This window comes from Hyperolius riggenbachi, chromosome 2, assembly GCF_040937935.1.
Source record: "Hyperolius riggenbachi isolate aHypRig1 chromosome 2, aHypRig1.pri, whole genome shotgun sequence".
NCBI classification, from domain to species: Eukaryota; Metazoa; Chordata; class Amphibia; order Anura; family Hyperoliidae; genus Hyperolius; species Hyperolius riggenbachi.
The window spans coordinates 440,114,289-440,134,948 of record NC_090647.1 but is presented as its reverse complement, the minus strand read 5'-3'; the positions used below and the strand labels follow the sequence as shown (position 1 = coordinate 440,134,948).

Below are 20,660 nucleotides of genomic sequence, written 5' to 3'. Positions count from 1 at the left end.
CCTCTTTGTTGGTGACACCTGGTCGCACCCCTCTACTAAAGCCACAGATTAATTATAATACCACTGCAGAAAAGGCATCTGCAGGGAATATTGGCTCTATTTGAAGAAGAGCTTGGGCTGAAAGGCAGAGAAAGTGTCTATTTATTCATTAAAACTATTTAAATTGCAAGTCTGTAATTGAGGAGACTTTAGCAACAAATGTACTATGTAAAATGTAACTTTTTCAATATACAGTAGTCTGTGGCCAAAAAACTTTTTTTTTTGTTTTTTTCTAACTTAAGCAATAAATCTAATAAGATGCCTTTGGGAGTGATTAATACGCCTGAGGAGCCTTTTATAAACTGGGGTGTATTATATTGGGGAATGTGTGAGGAGGACTAAGGAGTGAATGATGGATGACACCAGAATGCTCCTTTTTATAAACAGACCTCTATTTTGTTCCATGTGCCTTAAACCATTATTAGTATTGAACGGTTCATTGTGAAAGTTTTGCTATTTAAATACTGAAGCCTTTATGTGCATTGCTTTAGTCTTGCCAATGTTATGGTCCATTTAAGCTGTAGAAGATTACACAGATATCAAGTGGTTTTATGACTCTGCCTAGAATTCTCACAGATTCCCTGATTATACCAATAAGAATAGAAAATCTAGGCTTCTCACCTTGAGCTAGAACATTTAAATATGTATTAGGGAGGTGCTTAAGGGGGTGTGGCAAATAAAACAGCAAAATTAGTAAGCCCTCTGCACACTCTCATGCACATTTTCCTGGCTGCAAATTCGTTCATGCAGATCAATCATGCAGGAACCAACGCTATCCCTACAGCTTAGTTAAAAGCCAGTGTCTTCGTTACCAGAAAAAAAGTATCTTGCGTAGTCGCATACACCCCGTCTTATAACAGTAAAATTAGAATTGCGAATTTGAATTGAGAATGAGAGTGTGCAGAGGGCTTACTAATTTTGCTGGTCATTGTGCCAAGCATGTGCTTGCATGTTTGATTGGGCTGAAAGATCTGTGGTCAGCATAAAGCTGCTTATAGACGTGAAACCATTTTTGTAACATTTAATTGTAAAGCATGCTCTCAACAGAATGACCATGCACAAATCAGTTTGCTAGTGCATGATAAAAGACAAACACTTATATTGTGCTTTTCTCCTGGCGGACTCAAAGCACCAGAGCTGCAGCCACTAGGGTGCGCTCTATAAGCAGTAGCAGTGTTAGGGAGACTTGCCTAAGGTCTCCTGCTGAATAGGTGCTGGCTTACTGAACAGGCAGAGCCTAGATTTGAACCCTGGTCTCCGGTGTCAGAGGCAATGCCCTTAACCATTACACTATCCAGCCACCCCCATGATCATACACTGAGCAGACTACTGTTATTTTTTACCCCCAAAAAAATCCTTATTTAAGCGAAATGATCATCGTAATATTACAAATTGTAGATAAAACATAACAAATTTCCACACACAATAGCAGCAATATTATTTCCAATATAGCTTTGTTTTGCGTTTATAATGCTTAATAAATCCGCTTAATAAAGGCTATATGAATTTCTACCATGAGTTTAGCTGTATCATTAACTTGAAAAACACAAAAAGAAAAACTTCCATGTGAAAGCATGTGTGCAGTAGATATAACACCAACACAGAATGTTGAGAAGAAATGTTAGTAGGAATATTCAGAAGGGTGTCCAGGAATATACAACCTGGAACAGTCTAACCGTTTAAGCCAATGTTCTTGAGCAGGGCCGGGACGAGGCAGAGGTGAGAGAGGCTCCAGCCTCAGGGCGCAGTGTAGGAGGGGGCACACAACTCACTCAGCTATCATTCCCTTATTGTGTTTGAAGCAGAGATAAATAAAAAAGGGGATATATGGCAGTGACTGCAAGCCAGATAAGTAGAGATTAAGGTGTACGAGGGGTTGGGACCCCGGGGTGCCTCTTAGTCTAATAGCAATCAGTGTGTGACGACTGGGGTGGAAGGGATGGAGGGGCGCACTTTGGTGTCTCAGCCTTGGGTGCTGGAGAACCTTGTCCCAGCTCTGTTCTTGAAAGAGGTTAGCTAACACACTATGAAATGTGAGTTAGAGTGATGTGATGCCCACTTTAATTCACTGCATATCACAAGTACACACATCTTCCTATTCCAACCACATTACAGGCCAATCAGAATTACCTTAGTGAGAGAGTTTACCCTCAGGCGTATGTGCCCTCAGCCCCCAGGTTTATCAGGGCTAACCAAGAATAATAAGGAATATCCGTAAGTGTTTAAGAGGATCTATGAATGCCCAACAAGGCCCAGGTCTGTCTAAGTGTTTTTAAAATTGTATACTCTTCTGTGCTTTTAAAGTCTATCCGTTGTGCCCATGTGATGGTAAACTTGTGTATCTTGTCCAGTTTGACTGCTCTAAGCTCTTCCGTGCTATAAATAAAGTCAATTTTCGTCAGCCATTCCTTCATGGAGGGTATTTTAGCTGACTTCCACCACCTGGGAACAATGGTTTTTGCAGCATTGAGAAGGTGGATCAGAAGGGAGTTTTTGTAGGTTTTTATAGACATGTCATTATGGTGCAGAAGCATGGTCAATTTATTAAAAAGGACTTGGAAAGAGGAGATTTTCCCTGCCCATTTATGTACCAGTTTCCAATGTCTCATAAGTGGCCGGGGAGAATCACAGCGCCAGCACTTTGTTGCATACTCAGGGATTATTTTGCTTAGTGCAGCTGGAGTTTTATGCCATCTAGTTAAGAGTTTGTAGTTGGCTTCTTGGATAGAGGAATTTACTGAGCATTTGGGGTTAGAAGATGTTTTCCCAGTTCACCTCTCCAATGCTATCTTCCTCGCCCTTTTCCCACTTGTCAGTGAATGGCAATGGTGTTTCTTGGTCCAAGTTTTCCAGGACCTTATACATCAAAGAAACTGTATGGGGAACTTCCTTGCCAGTATGGCATAGCTCTTCAAAACCCAACAAAGACCTGCAAAATTTATTAGAACTGTTGCTGATATGTGAGTAAATCTGCCGCAAAGGCCATGGGGGAATCTTGAAATTTTGATGAGTGTCAACAATCTTACCCTTCACAACAAATGGATCTGTTACTCCTGGACCAAAATCGAAGCTGTACGCGAAACTTGTCAATGGGCTCTTAACATATGAAAGTTTGAACATGCTGCAAGCTTTCTGAAAAGTTAATAGCATACTGTTAATGAGAGTACTTTCTCGTACGCTATTCTCTGCTACAGGGTTTGGAATCCATGAAACACATCTGTTTGCCCCAGAATTTGTTCATCTAAATCTACCCACAACTTTGCCTCCCTATGACATAGCCAGTCGTTAATCCTGGTAAGAAGGCAGGCCATATGATATCTTTCAAAGTTTGGCAATGCCACTCTTCCTTTCTGTTTAGGTAAGTATAGTATACATCTGTTTACTCTCGGTGCAGATTTGTTCCATATGAATGCTCCCACCATACGTTGGAGTTCACTCAGGAATTGTTTGGGCAGTTGAATTGGAATAGCTTGCAGCATATACAAGATACGTGGAAGTTCATTCACTTTAATTACTGCTATCCGCCCAAACCATGACATGGTGAGTCCCTCCCATTTTATAAGATCTAGAAGTATCTTGGATTGGATATCTAGGAAGTTCTGCCTAAAGAGCAAGCCGGTATCACAGGACAGTTTAATACCCAGATAGGTGATTGTTCCCTCACTCCACTTAAAAGGTAAGGATTGTTTGAGTTCCATAACCTTCTCTTCAGGAATTGTGATATTAAGAATCTCCGATTTGGTGAGGTTCATTTTAAAGTTGGACATATATTCATTAGTTTTAAAAATCTGTAGAACTGCTTTTATGGAGGAGTCAGGGGCAGTCAGGAATAATAGAACGTCGTCTGCGAATGCGGCTATTTTAAAGCACAGGTTACCTACTTTTACCACGTAGCCAGCTGGCAACTCACCATGGGGTTCCACGCCCTCTGCTCCTCCACCCCCTTCCCTTTCTCTGCCTGCCTCTCACTTGGTGATGACGCTGCGGGGTCGGGTGGGGGGCGGGGTGGCGTCCTCCGGCCGCCCGGCGCCATTTTAGGCCGACAGTCGCTGCACAGCCAGCATACCGCTGAGCCTGCCCTGATGATGCTGGTACTCTGACCAGTGAAACCGGTTGGCCTGAGGGCTCTATTCCTTGACCTTGGGTACCCGGGATCGCCTATGGTCCTCTTTTCTCACACCGCTGCTGAATGGGCCTTGGATGAGTATATACTTATCATCTCTATGCCATAATTGATGATTCTGCAAACTGACCATATTACAACTTTTATCCTTTGGAACTGTCTTTTATGGATAGTATGACATTGTGCTGGGAGTCTGCTGACTTGAATTGTTTTGGACTGTGCTGATGCTCAAAACTATTGTGGTGATATTCATTACTGTGATGACTCAGAATGGCCTTCTCATTGAACCTGATAATTGGAGATGGGGCTGCATAAGGAATTTTTCCTGGCGGACTGTTACTATCTCATACTCCTATCTTTGAATGGCTGTGTGTTCATCATACATGAAGCTTGCTTGATGTGAACATTCATCATTTGTGCAACCTGTCATACCAAACTATCAGCATTTGTACCCCAGCTGCATCATCTCATTGGGAACTATCTAGGAGAAAACTGCATAAGGATTATATCCTGGCAGACTTTTTTTTCCCTCCGTGTGTTACCAGAGGACTTATACACCTTATAGATATCTATCAACCAGCTTACTAATGTCTACTACCAACTGTTCAGTTTCTATTTGAGTGGCACTTTTTTATACTCAAGGCATCAAAAAAACTTTTTGGAATAGGGGATCCCTTTATGTACAACTTTTTTGAACTAGCTAGTTCTTTACACCTTTGATGATTTTTCTTGGCAACTGCTGTGTGATTAATATAATGAGATCTATCACCTTTAGCGAAGGTGTCTTCCCATAATCTGTGGTGTTCTGGTCAATTTTATTACTCTGCTTATATTATTGGTGATTAATAAAGTATTTTGTATTTTTATAATACCTTTTCTCCTCCACATCTTTGTTTACAATTTGTCTTACTAGAGTCTTAGACTCAGGAGGAGACTCCACTATTTGAAAGTTATTTATTTTTTACCTTCTTGTCTCGGCGTACCTACTTTTACCCCTTGAATGGATATGTTTCCATTCACGTGTCTGATGAAAGACTCTAATGTTAAGATGAATATTAATGGTGATAGAGGACAACCTTGGCGTGTACCGTTTTTAAGAGGAAAAGAATTAGAGAGACATCCATTCACTTTTATCTGTGCTCTTGGATTAGCATACAGTGACATGATCTTTTGTTTCAAATTGTCCCCCACCTCAATGTAATTCAAAGTTTCTTCCATAAAGTCCTATGCTACTCTGCCGAAGGCCTTCTCCGCATCAACTGAGAGGAGAAGACCCTCGACTTTTCGCTGTGTCATATATTCTATCAGGGTAATGGCTTTGGTGGTATTGTAAGAGGGTATAACTTGCATCAAGCGGTTTGCAATAACTTTGCTGAACAATTTTGTGTCCACATTAAGTAAGGAGATTGGTCTGTAATCGGTACAATTTGTGTCATCTTTCCCTTTTTTGGGTATTATCGTAATATGCGCCGCTTGCATCTCTGACGGTAGTGGTTTGTCGTCAGGCTGTTTCCTGTAGCGTGGATCGGGGGGTTGGCTCTATAGCTACACAGCCGCACTAGCGGCTATGCAGAGTGTGCAGCCGCGGCCAGCGCCGGCGGCCATCTTTATGCAGGCAGGAGAGCCCAACCCTGGCCGTGGGGTCATGAGCCGTTCGGGGGGGGCTATGAGCGGCGGGACCCGGCGGAACGGCACAGAGGGTGCGGACGGCGTCCTCTGTGTCCTCCAAAGTTATGCAGGTATCTAACTTTTTTATTTTTTTTGGAACATTTGGCCTCGGAAGTCCTTTAAGGCAAGCCTAGTTTGGTAATAAGAGAAAAGTCCACCTGTAAAGGGAAAACTGTTAGTGGATTGCGTAATCATGTACTACTCACTAGCGTTCAACGGTAGTAATCACGTAACATTGAAAAGAAGATGGAGTAGCTTTTCTGTATAATCTTTCCATATATTATATATGTCTAGCAGTTCTATTCGATCTGCTCTCTGTATCCCTAGTGGATCTTTAAATACTAGGCCTAGTTTGTAGAAGTAGAAGGGCGATGACATAGTCCATGCCTGCACTGAGGCCTTAATCTTCGGCATAATGTTAATGCAGGTGTTAATAAAAGTAGCATCGGTTGTGCACTAGCCCCAAAAGTTGCATGGTAAAAAGCGAGAAAAAAAGAAAACAAGAGTCAAAAAGTTCAAGTATGCCGAGTAGGTTATCAACTGTGACTGCCGTCAGGGTTTTCAAAGTGTGAATCAACATAGAAAAAGAAGTACTTAGCTTTCTTCCTAGAAAGTATGTGCTGAGGAATCATCCGATGTATGAGGGCTTCTCTGCTTGTCTTTGTTGTAAGGAGTCCCCATGTTTACTCGTCCCCTTCTTTGCCTGTTTTTAGCTCTGTTCTGACTAGGTTCTCCTGTTGATGGCCATGGTGCTGAAATGCCAAACTCGAGCTTCCATTCTTTCAGGTCAGGGACTTTAATTTGAAGTGCGTCACAGAAAGACTCCAGCTCCTCCGGTGTTTGCAGCGTGTACCAACGGTCCTGAAAAGAGGCACTCAAACCAAAGGGGAATCGCCATTTATATATGATTTCCTTATCTTTCACTAGTATTAGCAGAGGTTTAAGGGCCCATCTTTGTGTAATAGGAGATAAGTCCTGAAATATGGTCACTTCAGCTTCATTAAAGAAAATCTTCTCTTGATTTCTCGCAGCCTTAACAATTTCTTCCTTCAGGGGAAATGAGGCTAGACAACATATTACGTCTCTTGGAGCGTCTGCATCACCACCTCTTTGCTTCAGGGCTCTATGCAGTCGCACGAATTCTATGGCGGAATTTGCCTCCCTCTCTAGTAGGTTATTGAACAGTGAATGTAATGCCTCCGTGAGTTGCACAGGCTGAATTGATTCGGGAAGGCCTTTTATTCTGAGATTATTCCTCCTGCCCAGATTATCTAAATCTTCCATAATACGAAAGGCTTGCTGTAGTTGGTAGTCCTGTTTAGTGGACTGTTTCTTCAGCCGTTTAATGTCTCCTGCTTGGGCCACTTTGGCTGTTAGTGTTTGTATGTCGCCCCATACTGAATCGACGGCCGCCTGAAATGCGTTTTTTTAGTTCTCCTGCTACACCAGTTAAGTCCCCAAGAGGCAGTACCTTGACAGGTGGTTGAGAGCCATCGGTATCTCCCCTGGCCATTTCTCCAGCTGCCATTAGATCTCTGGGCGTGCTCTCTGGATCCGGCGCCATCTTGCTTCTTGTAATATATCCGGTAGCGTCTTTCTGCTGTTTGAAGATTTTGGGGATACCTCTCTGCGACTGCTTCGGTGAGGTCTCTTTCTGCCTTCCAGCTTGCTTCCCCTGCTTTTCCTTCTCCTTTACCATCGCCAAAAGACAGTTTCTGCTGCTAAATTATAGCGAAAGGCACTTGTCTCCCTGGAGCACTCCTTCTAAGCAGCCATCCTTGTTGGCTTCCGGTCACGCCCCGCCCAGACTACTGTTATTGATTACAGATATATATAGCACTGACATCTTCCATAGCACTTAAAGGATAACTGTAAGCTATAAAAAAAAGAGTTTCACTTACCTGGAACTTCTACCGGCTCCCTGCAGACGTCCTGTGCCCGTGCTGGGACAAAACGATCCTTTGGTCCATCGCCGCAGCTCACTTCCATTTTCTGCGACTTTAATGTCAAGCCCAGTTAGGCGCAATACTAGTCAAGTCACTAACTGTCCCTCAGAGGAGCTCACAGACTAATCCCACCATAGCCATAGTCTCATGAGCCTAAGGCCAATTTTTAGGGAGAACCAATTATCTGTACAGCTTTAGGATGTGGAAGAAAACTGAAGTGCCTAGCGAAAATCCACACACATGGTGAGAACATACTAACTCCATGCAGATATGAACCATGGATTCCAGTGCTGAAAGCAGAGAATGCCATCTATTATACCAAGAACAACTTACAGTGTAAATATAACAAAGGTAAGCCTGGTGAATAGACATAAAGAACTATGATATTTCATCTGGAATTTCACTGTGTTGTGGCCACACTGTGATTCCATCAATTAAACTGATGTAGCTACACAGTGTGATGGGAGATCTGGACAGAAGATGATGAGGTCACAGGGTAGCTAATAAGCTAGGTACACACATTGGATAAAAGTCTTTGGAAAACGTAAGATCAAAGACCAATGTAACCACGTCCATGTAGTATGAGAGCAAACCTACACAGTCTATTCTATTAAACTGAGTACACCCATCAGATGTGATTTGCAAACTGAGGAATTTATCTGTCACGTATGTCTGTCAGAGAGGTTTGACAGACTGATCTTTCTAAAGATGCTGTACACATGCAAAAGATACGTATCTGCAAAAGATCAGTTCCTGCAAAATGTATTCATAGTCTATGATATCTGGAGATCTCATACACACCTTGTTTAATGGACAGTCATCTGCAGATCAGATCTACCGGGATAGATCTGAAAGACTGAAAAATAAATATCTTTGGTCTGGCTCTTTTGAGGTCTTTTGTGAACTTTTTAAAGCTGCATACCCACCTGTCGATTTTCCCAACGACTGGAGATTTTCAAATGACGTCGCAAGCAGGGATGGATTGGGGGGGGCTAGCGGGTATCTTGCCCCAGGCGCAGTTTGTTGAATTCTTAAGAAGGCAGCAAAATTTGGATGCGGAATGGCAGTTTAGGCGCCAAAACCTGACCTTGCCCCAGGCGCAACTTGGTCTAGATCCGCTCCTGGTCGCAAGGTGGGTACAGGCGCACGATCACGAACATTGCCTAGTGTCGCGCCGATGACGATGGGCCGACACGGCGCATCGGATCTTTTAGATCCCTTACGACACAGCGCAAAGCACCGCGGTGAGTACGAAGCCTTACAAAGATTATCTGCAGACTTGATCTTTGATCGCTCACTTTTCAAAGATTTATCTTGTGTGTACCCAGCTTTAGTATTCAAAATCTGTTGGCCCCCATACTACATAGAGGTGGTCAAATTGGTCTTTGATCTTTCATTTTCCACAAATGTTCACTTATAGCTGAATTATTGCAGATTTCCTTCTGTTTTAAGAAGGCAAATACACCAAGCTTTGCTTTTTTTAGTAGGAGGGATTTTTGGTCCCTTTTATCTCCCTATACATTCCTAGTAGTTTGGGTCACCCTGAGCTGCTTGGTTACTCTGCTGTACTGGTCCAAGCCCTATCTCATACAGCCTTATCAATCCCTGCCATGTACTGATGAGGACCAAAAGTCCGAAACAGGCTGTCTACATGTGGGTTTGATATGGCTGTGTAAAATTTAAAGCTATAGGCTTGCTATACACCAGCGGTTCTGGATGCTTGCTTGACTTACCAAGGGTGAAAAGGGATAATTTGCATATTCAGTAGTAGTGCATTGTGGGTAACCACAAATGTTCACTTATAGCTGAATTATTGCAGATTTCCTTGTTTTAAGAAGGCAAATAGAGGAAGCTTTGCTTTTTTTAGTACGAGGGCTTTTTGGTCTCTTTTATCCCCCTATACATTCCTAGTAGTTTGGGTCACCCTGAGCTGCTTGGTTACTCTGTTATCTGATGTGTGTACCCAGCTTTTAGGACCCACTTTTATGATGTTGACTCAGGGCTTTAAATCACAGTTTCTCTTCAGTTTGTGCTGCAGCATAACTCTCCCTGATAATCAATTAGAGCTCCTAAAACTTGTGTGTGGTCAGGACAAATATTCTTAGAGCATGGAAGAGTAAAGATGTTTCATAGGTCATCATTACTATGTGTGGGAGCTGACTACACATAAAGGCCAGCTAATTTGTGTGCATGTTTGTGTGACCATCAAATCTTCATACTTAGATCCTTAACCAAAATAACAGTTAAGGCCCATACACACGCTCAACAAAAGTCTTTTAAATGCACAGTTTACAAACAACTTTTGTTGTTGAAACAAACCAAAAATGTTGTTTGCTATTGTTCAAACAACTGATAAGACACAGCTCAAGTCAATCCAACAGTTGGATTGACTTGTGCTATGTCTTATTAGTTGTTTGAACAATAACAAACAACTTTTTTGGTTTGTTTAAACAACAAAAGTTGTTTGTAAACTGTGCATTTAAAAGACTTTTGTTGAGCGTGTGTATGGGCCTTTAGGTTCCCACAAAAGTCCTAGTGGAGTTAGGTCTTTACAATTGTTATATCTCTGTTATACCTCATTAGTTTATTTGATCCCCAGTTTAATACTCTGCTCATATATCAGCCAGTGGAATGAGCAGTATGGACCTCATGAATATTTTTAGCTACTGGAATTTTTAGATCTTATAAAAATAAGCTCCAATTGATATGGCTAAGAGACTGGCATTATTCATGTATATAAAAGCATTATAAAAAGGTACAGATATTTCTTTCAGAGCAGTTTCCCATTTGGCTTCCTGGGAAAACAGTGGCAGTGTCTATAGGAAATAAGCCCTCCATTGTCATACTGGCAGCATTATATTATTGGCTGTCCTCTCTGGGAAAGAGCAGGAAGCCTGTTGCGTGAGATTGTTTCCTATAATAGCCCTAATGTTACCTTTCAAGTCCACTGTTTTCATTTATTGCAGGAAACCTGATCTATTTATGTGTCAAGCTTACAGTACATTTACGAGGTAGCATCTTTTTTCATTCTCATATTCTTCCAGGATTTCAGGGCATGGAACGCTACCTTTAAGATGAAACTCCCACTTGACAATTTTAGTAAAAAAAAGATCACAAATTAAGTTGAATGCTTTTTTGTGTAGGAAAAACAAACATTCCCTTGGATGCAAATTAACATAATGTTGGTGGTCATTGTAACTGACCATCAGAGTTTATTTGGTGAATCTGCTCATAATTCTTACAATGTAGCACTAACTACATTTTTTTGTTAATAGACATGCATGGTGTAATCCCACTATACATTATTTTACCTCTACTAGTTCATTCTGCCTTTTCCTTTGGGTCTTTTTGTCTGCATGGGAGCCGCCATCTTGCTGCTGAGGTCAGCACAGCATTTAAATACAGTGACTTTTCTTTGGTCTGTGTAGAGACTTGACATTTTAATATGTATATGTGTGTCACTAGAATCGGCCCTGCTTACTAGACACAAAGATTGAGAGCCTGCTTTCATCCTTCATCTGCAGACTTGCCCTTATTCACTGCAGAACAATGTCTGCAGAAACGGGGCCTGTTTACCCCATATCAGGCAGCAGACTGGAGGTGTGTCAGTGCAGCAGTGAGTTGTTCCATTTACCACTGGGTTGGTTGCTGTGGTTACAGGATGTTCTCTCGATATTAAGCTGGGAAAGAACATTTGTTCTGATGATGAAATATCTTTTGGGCAGTGGACAAATGGCCAGAACTGGTGATATTTAGTGTTTTAGCTGACCAAAGTGTAATAGCTATGGTTTACTAAAGTCACAAGGGTGGAGTTTCTGATCAGTTCAGTACTTTTTCATTTTTTTTATAATTCCATCAGTGCAGAACGAGTGTGAGCAAGGTGATTGTAGGTGCATAGCCATGGGCTGCAGTGACATCAAATGAGTCAGTGGAAAAGAACGTGCATGTGTTCGCTTGCCGTATTGCGAACTGCCACAGCAGACCGTTAAACAATGGTGGGGAAGGGGGGCTGCTACTTTACACAAATTAGACTCTCTGTCAAAATGATGGCCCTGAGCAATTGTTTGCCGAGGATTATCCAGTGTGTGGATAAGGCTTGAAGGACAGTTATCGCAAAAAAAATTGTTACATTTTAAATACATATATATAAGATGTGCATTTCTCCCAGATTAAAATGCACTATGAATTACTTTTCTCCTACATTCCTGAGATTTACAATAGGTAGAGAACATCTGACCAATCTGGTTTGGACTAGTCCATCTTCTCATGGAAGATTCTCATGGATAGTGTAATGGTTAAGGGCTCTGCCTCTGACACATGTGAACTGGGTTCGAATCTTGTCTCTTCCTGTTCAGTAAGCCAGCAACTATTCAGTAAGGAGTTCTTGGGCGAGACTCCCTTGGGGCTTGTTCACACTATGATCGTTTGCATATTTTTTTAAGCACTGGGGATTTTAGAAATCGCCCTAAAAGCGCTTGTGGAATGATGAGTGTTCACGTATGAGCGGTTCGTTTCCGATCTGCTTCCAAAAGCGCTGCCTGTGCCATTTTCTGAGCGCTTTGGCTCAATGGAAGGCATAGGGGCAGGGGCGTGTCTGGGTAATGTAGAGCCTATGGCAAACACTGAAATTGCCCCTCCCACACACACACGCCTTGGTTAGAGCCCCTTTCCCCTCTGAAAACAGCATCCTTTCTGTTGTACATGTGTTATGGTTGCCTGTGTTTTTTTGATTTTTGATATTGCAGAAGGAGATATTTCTCCTTCTTTCCTCTCTGACCTTTTTTCCAACACTAAAGGTGCCCATACATGGTACAATTTTTTTCAAATTTTTTCGATTAAATGATTTAGTTTGATTATTCCGTTAGATCGAATATAAAGATTTTTCCAGCATGTCCAATCACATTTTTCTTGAAAAAAACAGGATAATCGTTAGAATTTCTTGATCGAAAAAAAATATTTTCAACTTTCATTCGGAAAATCGAACATTTTTATTGTATCGTGTATGGGCACCATAAGCCAAGTGAGCTCTACATACGTAAATTAAGTAGCCATATGGTGGGGAGGCACGGGGCAGGCATGGGGACACAGCGCAGGGTCAGGCATGGTGCCCATGGTGCTGTGGCACCCATGGCACAACAAGCCATGCCTGCACCCCTCTAGATACGCCTTTGCATAGGGAAATCGCTAAGCGCTTGAAAAAGCGCTTTGCATAGCGATTTCCCGAGCGCTTTTAAGAATAAATACATTGTATTAGTTTTTTCCGGGTCAAAGAGTTCACTTCCTGACTGATGTCAGGAAGTGAAAATCTCAATCGCTCATCAAAAGCACTTAGAAAATAACTTACACAAAATCGCCCAATGCTCAGAAAACGCCGGGAAATTGTGCACAAAAACGATCAGTGCTTGTGATTTATAATGTGAACAAAGCCTAACACTGCTACTGCCTACTGAGCGTGCCCTAGTGGCTGCAGCTCTGGCGCTTTGAGTCCGCCAGGATAAAAGAGCGATATGTTATTTGTCTTGTCTTTGTCTATCTCCTTTATTAAATTGTAACGCAAAAAGATGGGCAAAGGCCTCTGATATGAAACGCTCCCCAACTAGAGTAGCGTTTCCCATCGGGGACCTCCACTGTCTAATTTTCTGCTTTGGAAATATTTTGCAAGAAATGTGTTAAGCCTGTGCCCATCTTTTTGTTCTACAACTGTGGATATACAGTGGGTTGCAAAAGTATTCGGCCCCCTTGAAGTTTTCCACATTTTGTCACATTACTGCCACAAACCTGCATCAATTTTATTGGAATTCCACGTGAAAGACCAATACAAAGTGGTGTACATGTGAGAAGTGGATCGAAAATCATACATCATTCCAAACATTTTTTACAAATAAATAACTGCAAAGTGGGGTGTGTGTAATTATTCGGCCCCCTGAGTCAACACTTTGTAGAACCACCTTTTGCTGCAATTACAGCTGCCAGTCTTTTAGGGTATGTCTCTACCAGCTTTGCACATCTAGAGACTGAAATCCTTGCCCACTCTTCTTTGCAAAACAGCTCCAGCCCAGTCAGATTAGATGGACAGCGCTTGTGAACAGCAGTTTTCAGATCTTGCCACAGATTCTCGATTGGATTTAGATCTGGACTTTGCCTGGGCCATTCTAACACATAGATATGTTTTGTTTTAAACTATTCCATTGTTGCCCTGGCTTTATGTTTAGTGTCATTGTCCTGCTGGAAGGTGAACCTCCACCCCAGTCTCAAGTCTTTTGCAGTCTCCAAGAGGTTTTCTTCCAAGTTTGCCCTGTATTTGGCTCCATCCATCTTCCCATCAACTCTGACCAGCTTCTCTGTCCCTGCTGAAGAGAAGCATGATGCTGCCACCACCATATTTGACAGTGGGGATGGTGTGTTCAGAGTTATGTGCAGTGTTAGTTTTCCGCCACACAAAGCGTTTTGCATTTTGGCCAAAAAGTTCCATTTTGGTCTCATCTGACCAGAGCACCTTCTTCCACATGGTTGCTGTGTCCCCCACATGGCTTGTGGCACACTGTAAATGGGACTTCTTATGCTTTTTGTTAACAATGCCTTTCTTCTTGCCACTCTTCCATAAAGGCCAACTTTGTACAGTGCATGACTAATAGTTGTCCTATGGACACATTCCCCCACCTGAGCTGTAGATCTCTGCAGGTCGTCCAGAGTCACCATGGGCCTCTTGACTGCATTTCTGATCAGCGCTCTCCTTGTTCGGCCAGTGAGTTTAGGTGGATGGCCTTGTCTTGGTAGGTTTACAGTTGTGCCATACTCCTTCCATTTCTGAATGATCGCTTGAACAGTGCTCCGTGGGATGTTCAAGGCTTTGGAAATCTTTTTGTAGCCCAAGCCTGCTTTAAATTTCTCAATAACTTGATCCCTGACCTGTCTTGTGTGTTCTTTGGACTGCACGGTGTTGTTGCTCCCAATATTCTCTTAGACAACCTCTGAGGCCCTCACAGAGCAGCTGTATTTGTACTGACATTAGATTACACACAGGTGCACTCTATTTAGTCATTAGCACTCATCAGGCAATGTCTATAGGCAACTGACTGCATTTAGATCAAAGGGGGATAATTACTTATGCACACCCCACTTTGCAGTTATTTATTTGTAAAAAATGTTTGGAGTCATGTATGATTCTTGTTCCACTTCTCATGTGTACATCACTTTGTGTTGGTCTTTCATGTGGAATTCCAATAAAATTGATTCATGTTTGTGGCAGTAATATGACAAAATGTGGAAAACTTCAAGGGGGCCGAATACTTTTGCAACCCACTGTATGTTCCTGGATGTGATGGTTGCATGGCTGATTATAGACATGATGGCATTTTTTAATGATGAACCATGGATTTGCTGAGTGCAAGTCGTCTGTCTCACTTAGTGTACTTTTATAAAGAATAAAGGAGATTCAATAAGGAAAGGATCTATACAAAGATAACAGCCAGCCTCCCTACTCATTTGCACACTCTTTTGGCAGTTGGACAGAGCCCTTTAGTAGGTGGTTTTGACTTTTGAGAATAAAGAAAAAAAAAACTGAAAATCCCACAGGAGAAGATGGACTAGTCCAAAATCTGTCAGATCTGTAATATTTTACTGCCTATTGTAGCTACAGGAACATAGATGAAAAGTAATTGATATTACATTTTAATCTGAGAGAAATGGACTTTTTTTACGTACCGTATGCAGTGGCGTTCCTACTGTAGGGCGCAGGGGGGGCGTGGCGCACCAGGTTACAGACAGCTAGGAAGTGTCGCCATGACCCCCCACAGCAGCAGAGCAGGAGGGGGAAGCAGCGCTAGAAGGAAGGTCAGTGGGGGCAGCGGTGGGGAGGGGGGACATATCCCCCCCCTCCCTCACCTGGGACCTCTCCTTCTGCCTCTCTCCCCCTCCATAGATTACCGGGTGCAGGGGCGGAGAGGAGGCATGCGGAGAATTACTCACCACTTCCGCGTTCCAAGCGCTGACAGCGTCATGTCGTCACAGATCTCCGCCTTCAATGCCGCCCACTGTGCTTCCTGATTGGAAGCACAGTGGGCGGCATTGAAGGCGGAAATCTGTGACGACATGACGCTGTCAGCGCTTGGAACGCGGAAGTGGTGAGTAATTCTCTGTATGCCTCCTTGCCGCCCCTGCACTTGCCGCCAGTAATCTATGGAGGGGGAGAGAGGCAGAAGGAGGGGTCCCAGGTGAGGAAGCGGGGGGGGGGATATGTCCCCTCTCCCCACCGCTGCCCCTCCTTCTAGCGCTGATTCCCCCCTCCTGGGGCATCTATACTGGGGGCAACTGTACTAGCTATACTGGGGGCAACTAAACTAGCTATACTGGGAGCAACTATACTGGGGGCAACTATACTAGCTATACTGGGGGCAACTATACTGGGGGCAACTAAACTAGCTATACTGGTGGCAACTATACTAGCTATACTGGGGACAACTATAATAGCTATACTGGGGGCAACTATACTAGCTATACTGGGGGCAACTATACTAGCTATACTGGGGGCAACTACACTAGCTTCACTGGGGGCAACTATACTAGCTTCACTGGGGGCAGCTATACTGGGGGAAACTGTACTAGCTATACTGGGGGCAACTATACTAGCAATACTGGGGCAACTATACTAGCTAATACTTTAAATTACAGTTAGCTCCGCCCTCATCCGGTCATGACCACGCTATTTTTTTTCCACGAAGCACGCAGCAGGTTGTGGCCACGCCCATTTTTTTTAGGGGGGTGTCTTTTAATACCCAGCACCGGGTGCCAAATGCCCTGGGTACGTCACTGACCGTATGTATAAGAATACACATGCATTTTAAATGTACAATTTTTTATGATAGTGGCCCTTTTACATTGAGACATTAGATTGAATGTGTTTAATATGAATGTATATTTGTCATACTCAGTGTGATAGTTTGCTGTCGTATCCATTCTGGTATACAATAAATGAAAAAGTGCAGGATTTCATACAGGATACCAGTAGGAAAGTTGTCAGCCGTCTCTGTGAATAGCACACCTATTTTCAAACTGCAAAATGAAACTCCAGCCATTGATGTAGTGATATTGCAGAGTCTTCCTCTTCTGACTGCAGAGCTGTTCCTGCTGCATCACTGCTCACACAAGCCAACATCACAGAGTGCCTTTTGGGAGCGAAGGAGGGAAAAGAGTGGAAAGCCACAGCATCAAGTCTCCCAACTGGTGAACAGCTCCAAGCTTCCTGTGTAATAAACAAATGTAAGCTTTGTTTTCCTGCAAGCTCATTTGGCCCTAAGTGTGACTCAGTATTAGGCTGTGTCTGTCAGGCTTTGTGTATTTAGCTGCTTAAAGGAAGTGGGAGGATTTTGGGTGCTGACTTCTTGGACACTTTTACACAGCAAGGACTTTTGCACAATGGGAGATGAGGTATTTAATTGTTTAATATTTGTATTTATTCTAATATATACAACATATGATGTGGCAGGAAAGCTCTGCTCGGGAAACAGGGAGGAAAAAAAAGACACAGGACTTCATTCATCTGAGTGAATTCTCGCTCTGTTCTGAGGATCCACAGAAAGTTTCTGGCTTGTGGAGAGTGAGGATCTTCATCAGAGAAAGATGATTGCTGTGTTACTGATTACTGTGTGAAGCCTTCTCCTGTCCTGGAATATGAGGCACATTTCATTTTATAAGACTGCATTTCCAGATGTTTTCCATCTTTTCCTCATTTAGGTTTTCTCCCCGTGAGATCCCTCATGAAGGAAGCAGGGAGATGTGTAGCTTCTTTCCTATAATCAAGTTGTGCCCATTTTATGTTTTTCTGCATTCAAAATATGGTTTGTGAGAAACTTTTCTGCAGAAATGTTCCTCTGGACGGGGAGATGTTTGTTGTTATCAGACTTGAATGTTTCTGATTATGCTTGGTTTATGATTATACTACTTTATGTTTCAATAGTATACTTGCTTAAAATACCCTAAAATGAATGTTATGAGTCTCTGCAAGGTACCTATATGACTGATTTTGCTTTTGTTGTAAAATACAAGCTTATTCCCCACAATATCGCCATAACAGAATGAGCCAGCGTCGGCCCGTACAACTATATTCAGGGCATTATTGATTGGGGCCTCATCGATAATACTAAACCACAGTTGTAACTATGCCCAGCATGGATGCAGCTGCGTGCGCATGCCAGGAATGCTGCCTACTGCGCTCACGCGGTGGGCAGGCTTTGGGTTGTGGGGCTCTGTGGCTGGTGCTATGTGCGATTATATTGAGAATGGCAGGTTAGGGCTCTGCGGCAGTTGTGGTGTACGATTCTTTTGAGAATCACAGGTTTACTGTTTTTTTAAATCATTTTAAATGCACGTTAAATGCGTATTAAGCTTTTGTTTGTGTGGCATTGGTGTGTGATTTAGGATATGTGTTTATATTGTCTGATCAGTTAAAGCTGCTAGATTTAGTGATATGCAGTAAAGGTGCATTCACACTATATCCACATTGCAGAATAATTCTGTATGTCGCTCACTGCCCACACAACTCTGTACACTGTATATTGTCTTGTCACTTAACTGTCCCTCAGAGGGGTGCACATTCTAATCCCTACCATAGTCATATGCTATATCGTGTAGTGTATGTATCATAGACTAGGGCCAATTTTAGGGGGAAGCTGATAAACTTACCAGTATGTTATTGGAATGACACAGACTCCGTGCACATAATGCCCTGGCAGGGATTTGAACCAGGGAGGCGAGAGTGCTAACCACTACACCACCCTATGGGCTGCAACCCGCTAGGAATCGCTGCGTCACTTTCAACTCGCTCCTGCACTGTGTGCCTAGGGTGATTGCGATCACAATTGGCTCTGTTTAGAGCTGTACAGCACTTCCGATAAATGTTTCATCTTTTTTAAATAAACTTTATTATACCAGGTGTCCCAATTTCTAGCTTCCCTTCTTAGCTCCGGGCCCTAAAGCAAGCGGTCATAGGTGCTTCTCTAAGACCAATCAGAGAAGTGCTTGGGAACGCTTCTGCTAGGGGGCGGGGCTATGGACGGAAGCCGGACATTGGGACACCCAGTAAGTATCATTAACTTTATTTAAAATTAAGATTGCTCGGCCCTCAAATTGATGCTAAATCGCTTTTCAAAGCGATTTTGCAGTTCTTCTATACTTAGCATTGAGGGCAAACACGCTCAAAATGCTGCATATCCTGCAATTGTGGTTAGCCCTAATCACAATCGCACTAGTGGGTTCAGCCCGAATTAAACACATTGGCAAAGCGTTGTTTGAAATCGCTGGTATTTGTTGGCGATCCAAAAATGCTGCCAAAAATGCTCTAGTGGGTCCCAGCCCTGCGGGTCTGTTTACATCTATCTGCATGCAGGCGTTGCATTGATGTGTACAGAATAATATGTGCAGTGACCACTGTGCGTTATGCAACACGCACAGTGTGACTACAACCTAATAGTGTGTGGCTCATAGGACTGTCATGGCATGCTGGGACTTGTAGTTCCACTGCACATTGATATCTTGATCAGAATGTCATAAGAAAGCTGTTAAGGATTAGGATTATGCCATGTACATAATTTCTCTATTTTAACAAAAAAAACTTTAAAAAGACAAATATTTGCTTCCCAGACCTCAAAAATGCTTCAGGAATGAGCTTCATCCCAGAATACAGCATGTGTGCTTGAGATTGCCTTCCCAATATCATCTTGCCACAAGGGGCAACGAGTGTGTCCACACCAGGCATGAGTTAGTCTTCCTGCTAATAGGCTTAATAAGGAGAAATAATGTAAATACTACATGTAGCTTTTGTTTATGTAAGGGCCTATTGACACGCATGGGTACCCAGTAAGGCCTATTCATACCCATTGGTACATCTGCCGATCTGTGAAGGAGCAACTGCCATTCTGTATAATGCAGCCCTGCATGTTGCTACCCACTGATCCTTTGCCATTATCACCGGCGCTGTTGGTCCCCACCCCACAAACATTTGTTGCCCTGATACTCCTTCCCTTGCCCCAAACCACTTCAGTGCCAAATTGCTGCTCCCCTGATATGGTATATAGACCTATCTTGTAAACCAGCGGGGCCGGGAGGCAGCAACTTAGCAAAGAGGTAGCTCAAGGGGTCCCCTCTCTACCCTAAAAAATTTGGTTTGTGTAGGAGGCCTAACATCTATGAAAAATCAGGCTGAGCGTGCATGAGATGAGACAACAGCACTCTGTAACACAAGCAGACCCTGCAAACCATCTTTAAAGCTCTCGCAGGAGCTCGCCATTGGTCCACAGTCTGGACCAATGAGAATCCCCCATGAGGAGAATTTTCATTGGTCTGTTAAACTGACCATAATAATCCTCCTGAAGGAGGATTTTTATTGGTTCAGACCGTGGACCAATAAGAAGCCGTTGCGGGAGCTTCAAAGATACTTCGCTGTGGGGGACCTAGTATTACAAAGGCAACACAATACCAGTGAGGGGGGGCAGATGTTTGCCTCCTACATTATCGAACCAACCTACATTCTTATGATTTTTATGTCCCCCTCCCTAACCCTAATCTTAAGTCTTTAGCCTATGCATGTAGGCTGATTCGATACGCCAGCAGAAATGATGGCTCACCAGCCGGTAGTGACCGTCTGAGCTGCTGGGGTGGGGAGCATTGGCCAGGAGCAGATTCATTCATCTAATGAGATCAAAGGAGAGGGGAGACGAAAGACTAATGATAAGTAAGTTGACTGAATTTATTGATGAAAAACAGAAGAATACAGAAGAAGTTTTTTCTCTTTTAATAAAGTTTAAGTGTGCTTATTACACTAAATAGATATAGGGTCAAAAGTGACCTTCTATACCGAATTACCTGCAAGGGATCAGACCTCTTCTGGG

General features: G+C 42.9%; 1 protein-coding gene across 3 annotated transcripts in view; it reads left to right on the top strand.

The window, feature by feature from the left end:
* The window catches only part of LOC137546931 (SH3 domain-containing kinase-binding protein 1-like), a 194,962-nt gene that overhangs the window by 43,452 nt on the left and 130,850 nt on the right, over positions 1 to 20,660 (top strand). Inside the window, exon 1 of one of the 3 annotated variants that reach the window (XM_068269990.1) lies at positions 16,967 to 17,034. The exons of 1 other annotated variant lie outside the window; for it this stretch is intronic. Coding sequence is in view for 1 of the 2 variants with exons in the window: in XM_068269988.1 (XP_068126089.1) it covers positions 17,191 to 17,202 (12 nt within the window). In the remaining variant the exon portion in view is untranslated. Of the gene's footprint in view, positions 1 to 16,966; positions 17,035 to 17,117; positions 17,203 to 20,660 lie in introns of those variants that run through there. One more of the 3 variants, XM_068269988.1, reaches the window with a different exon arrangement.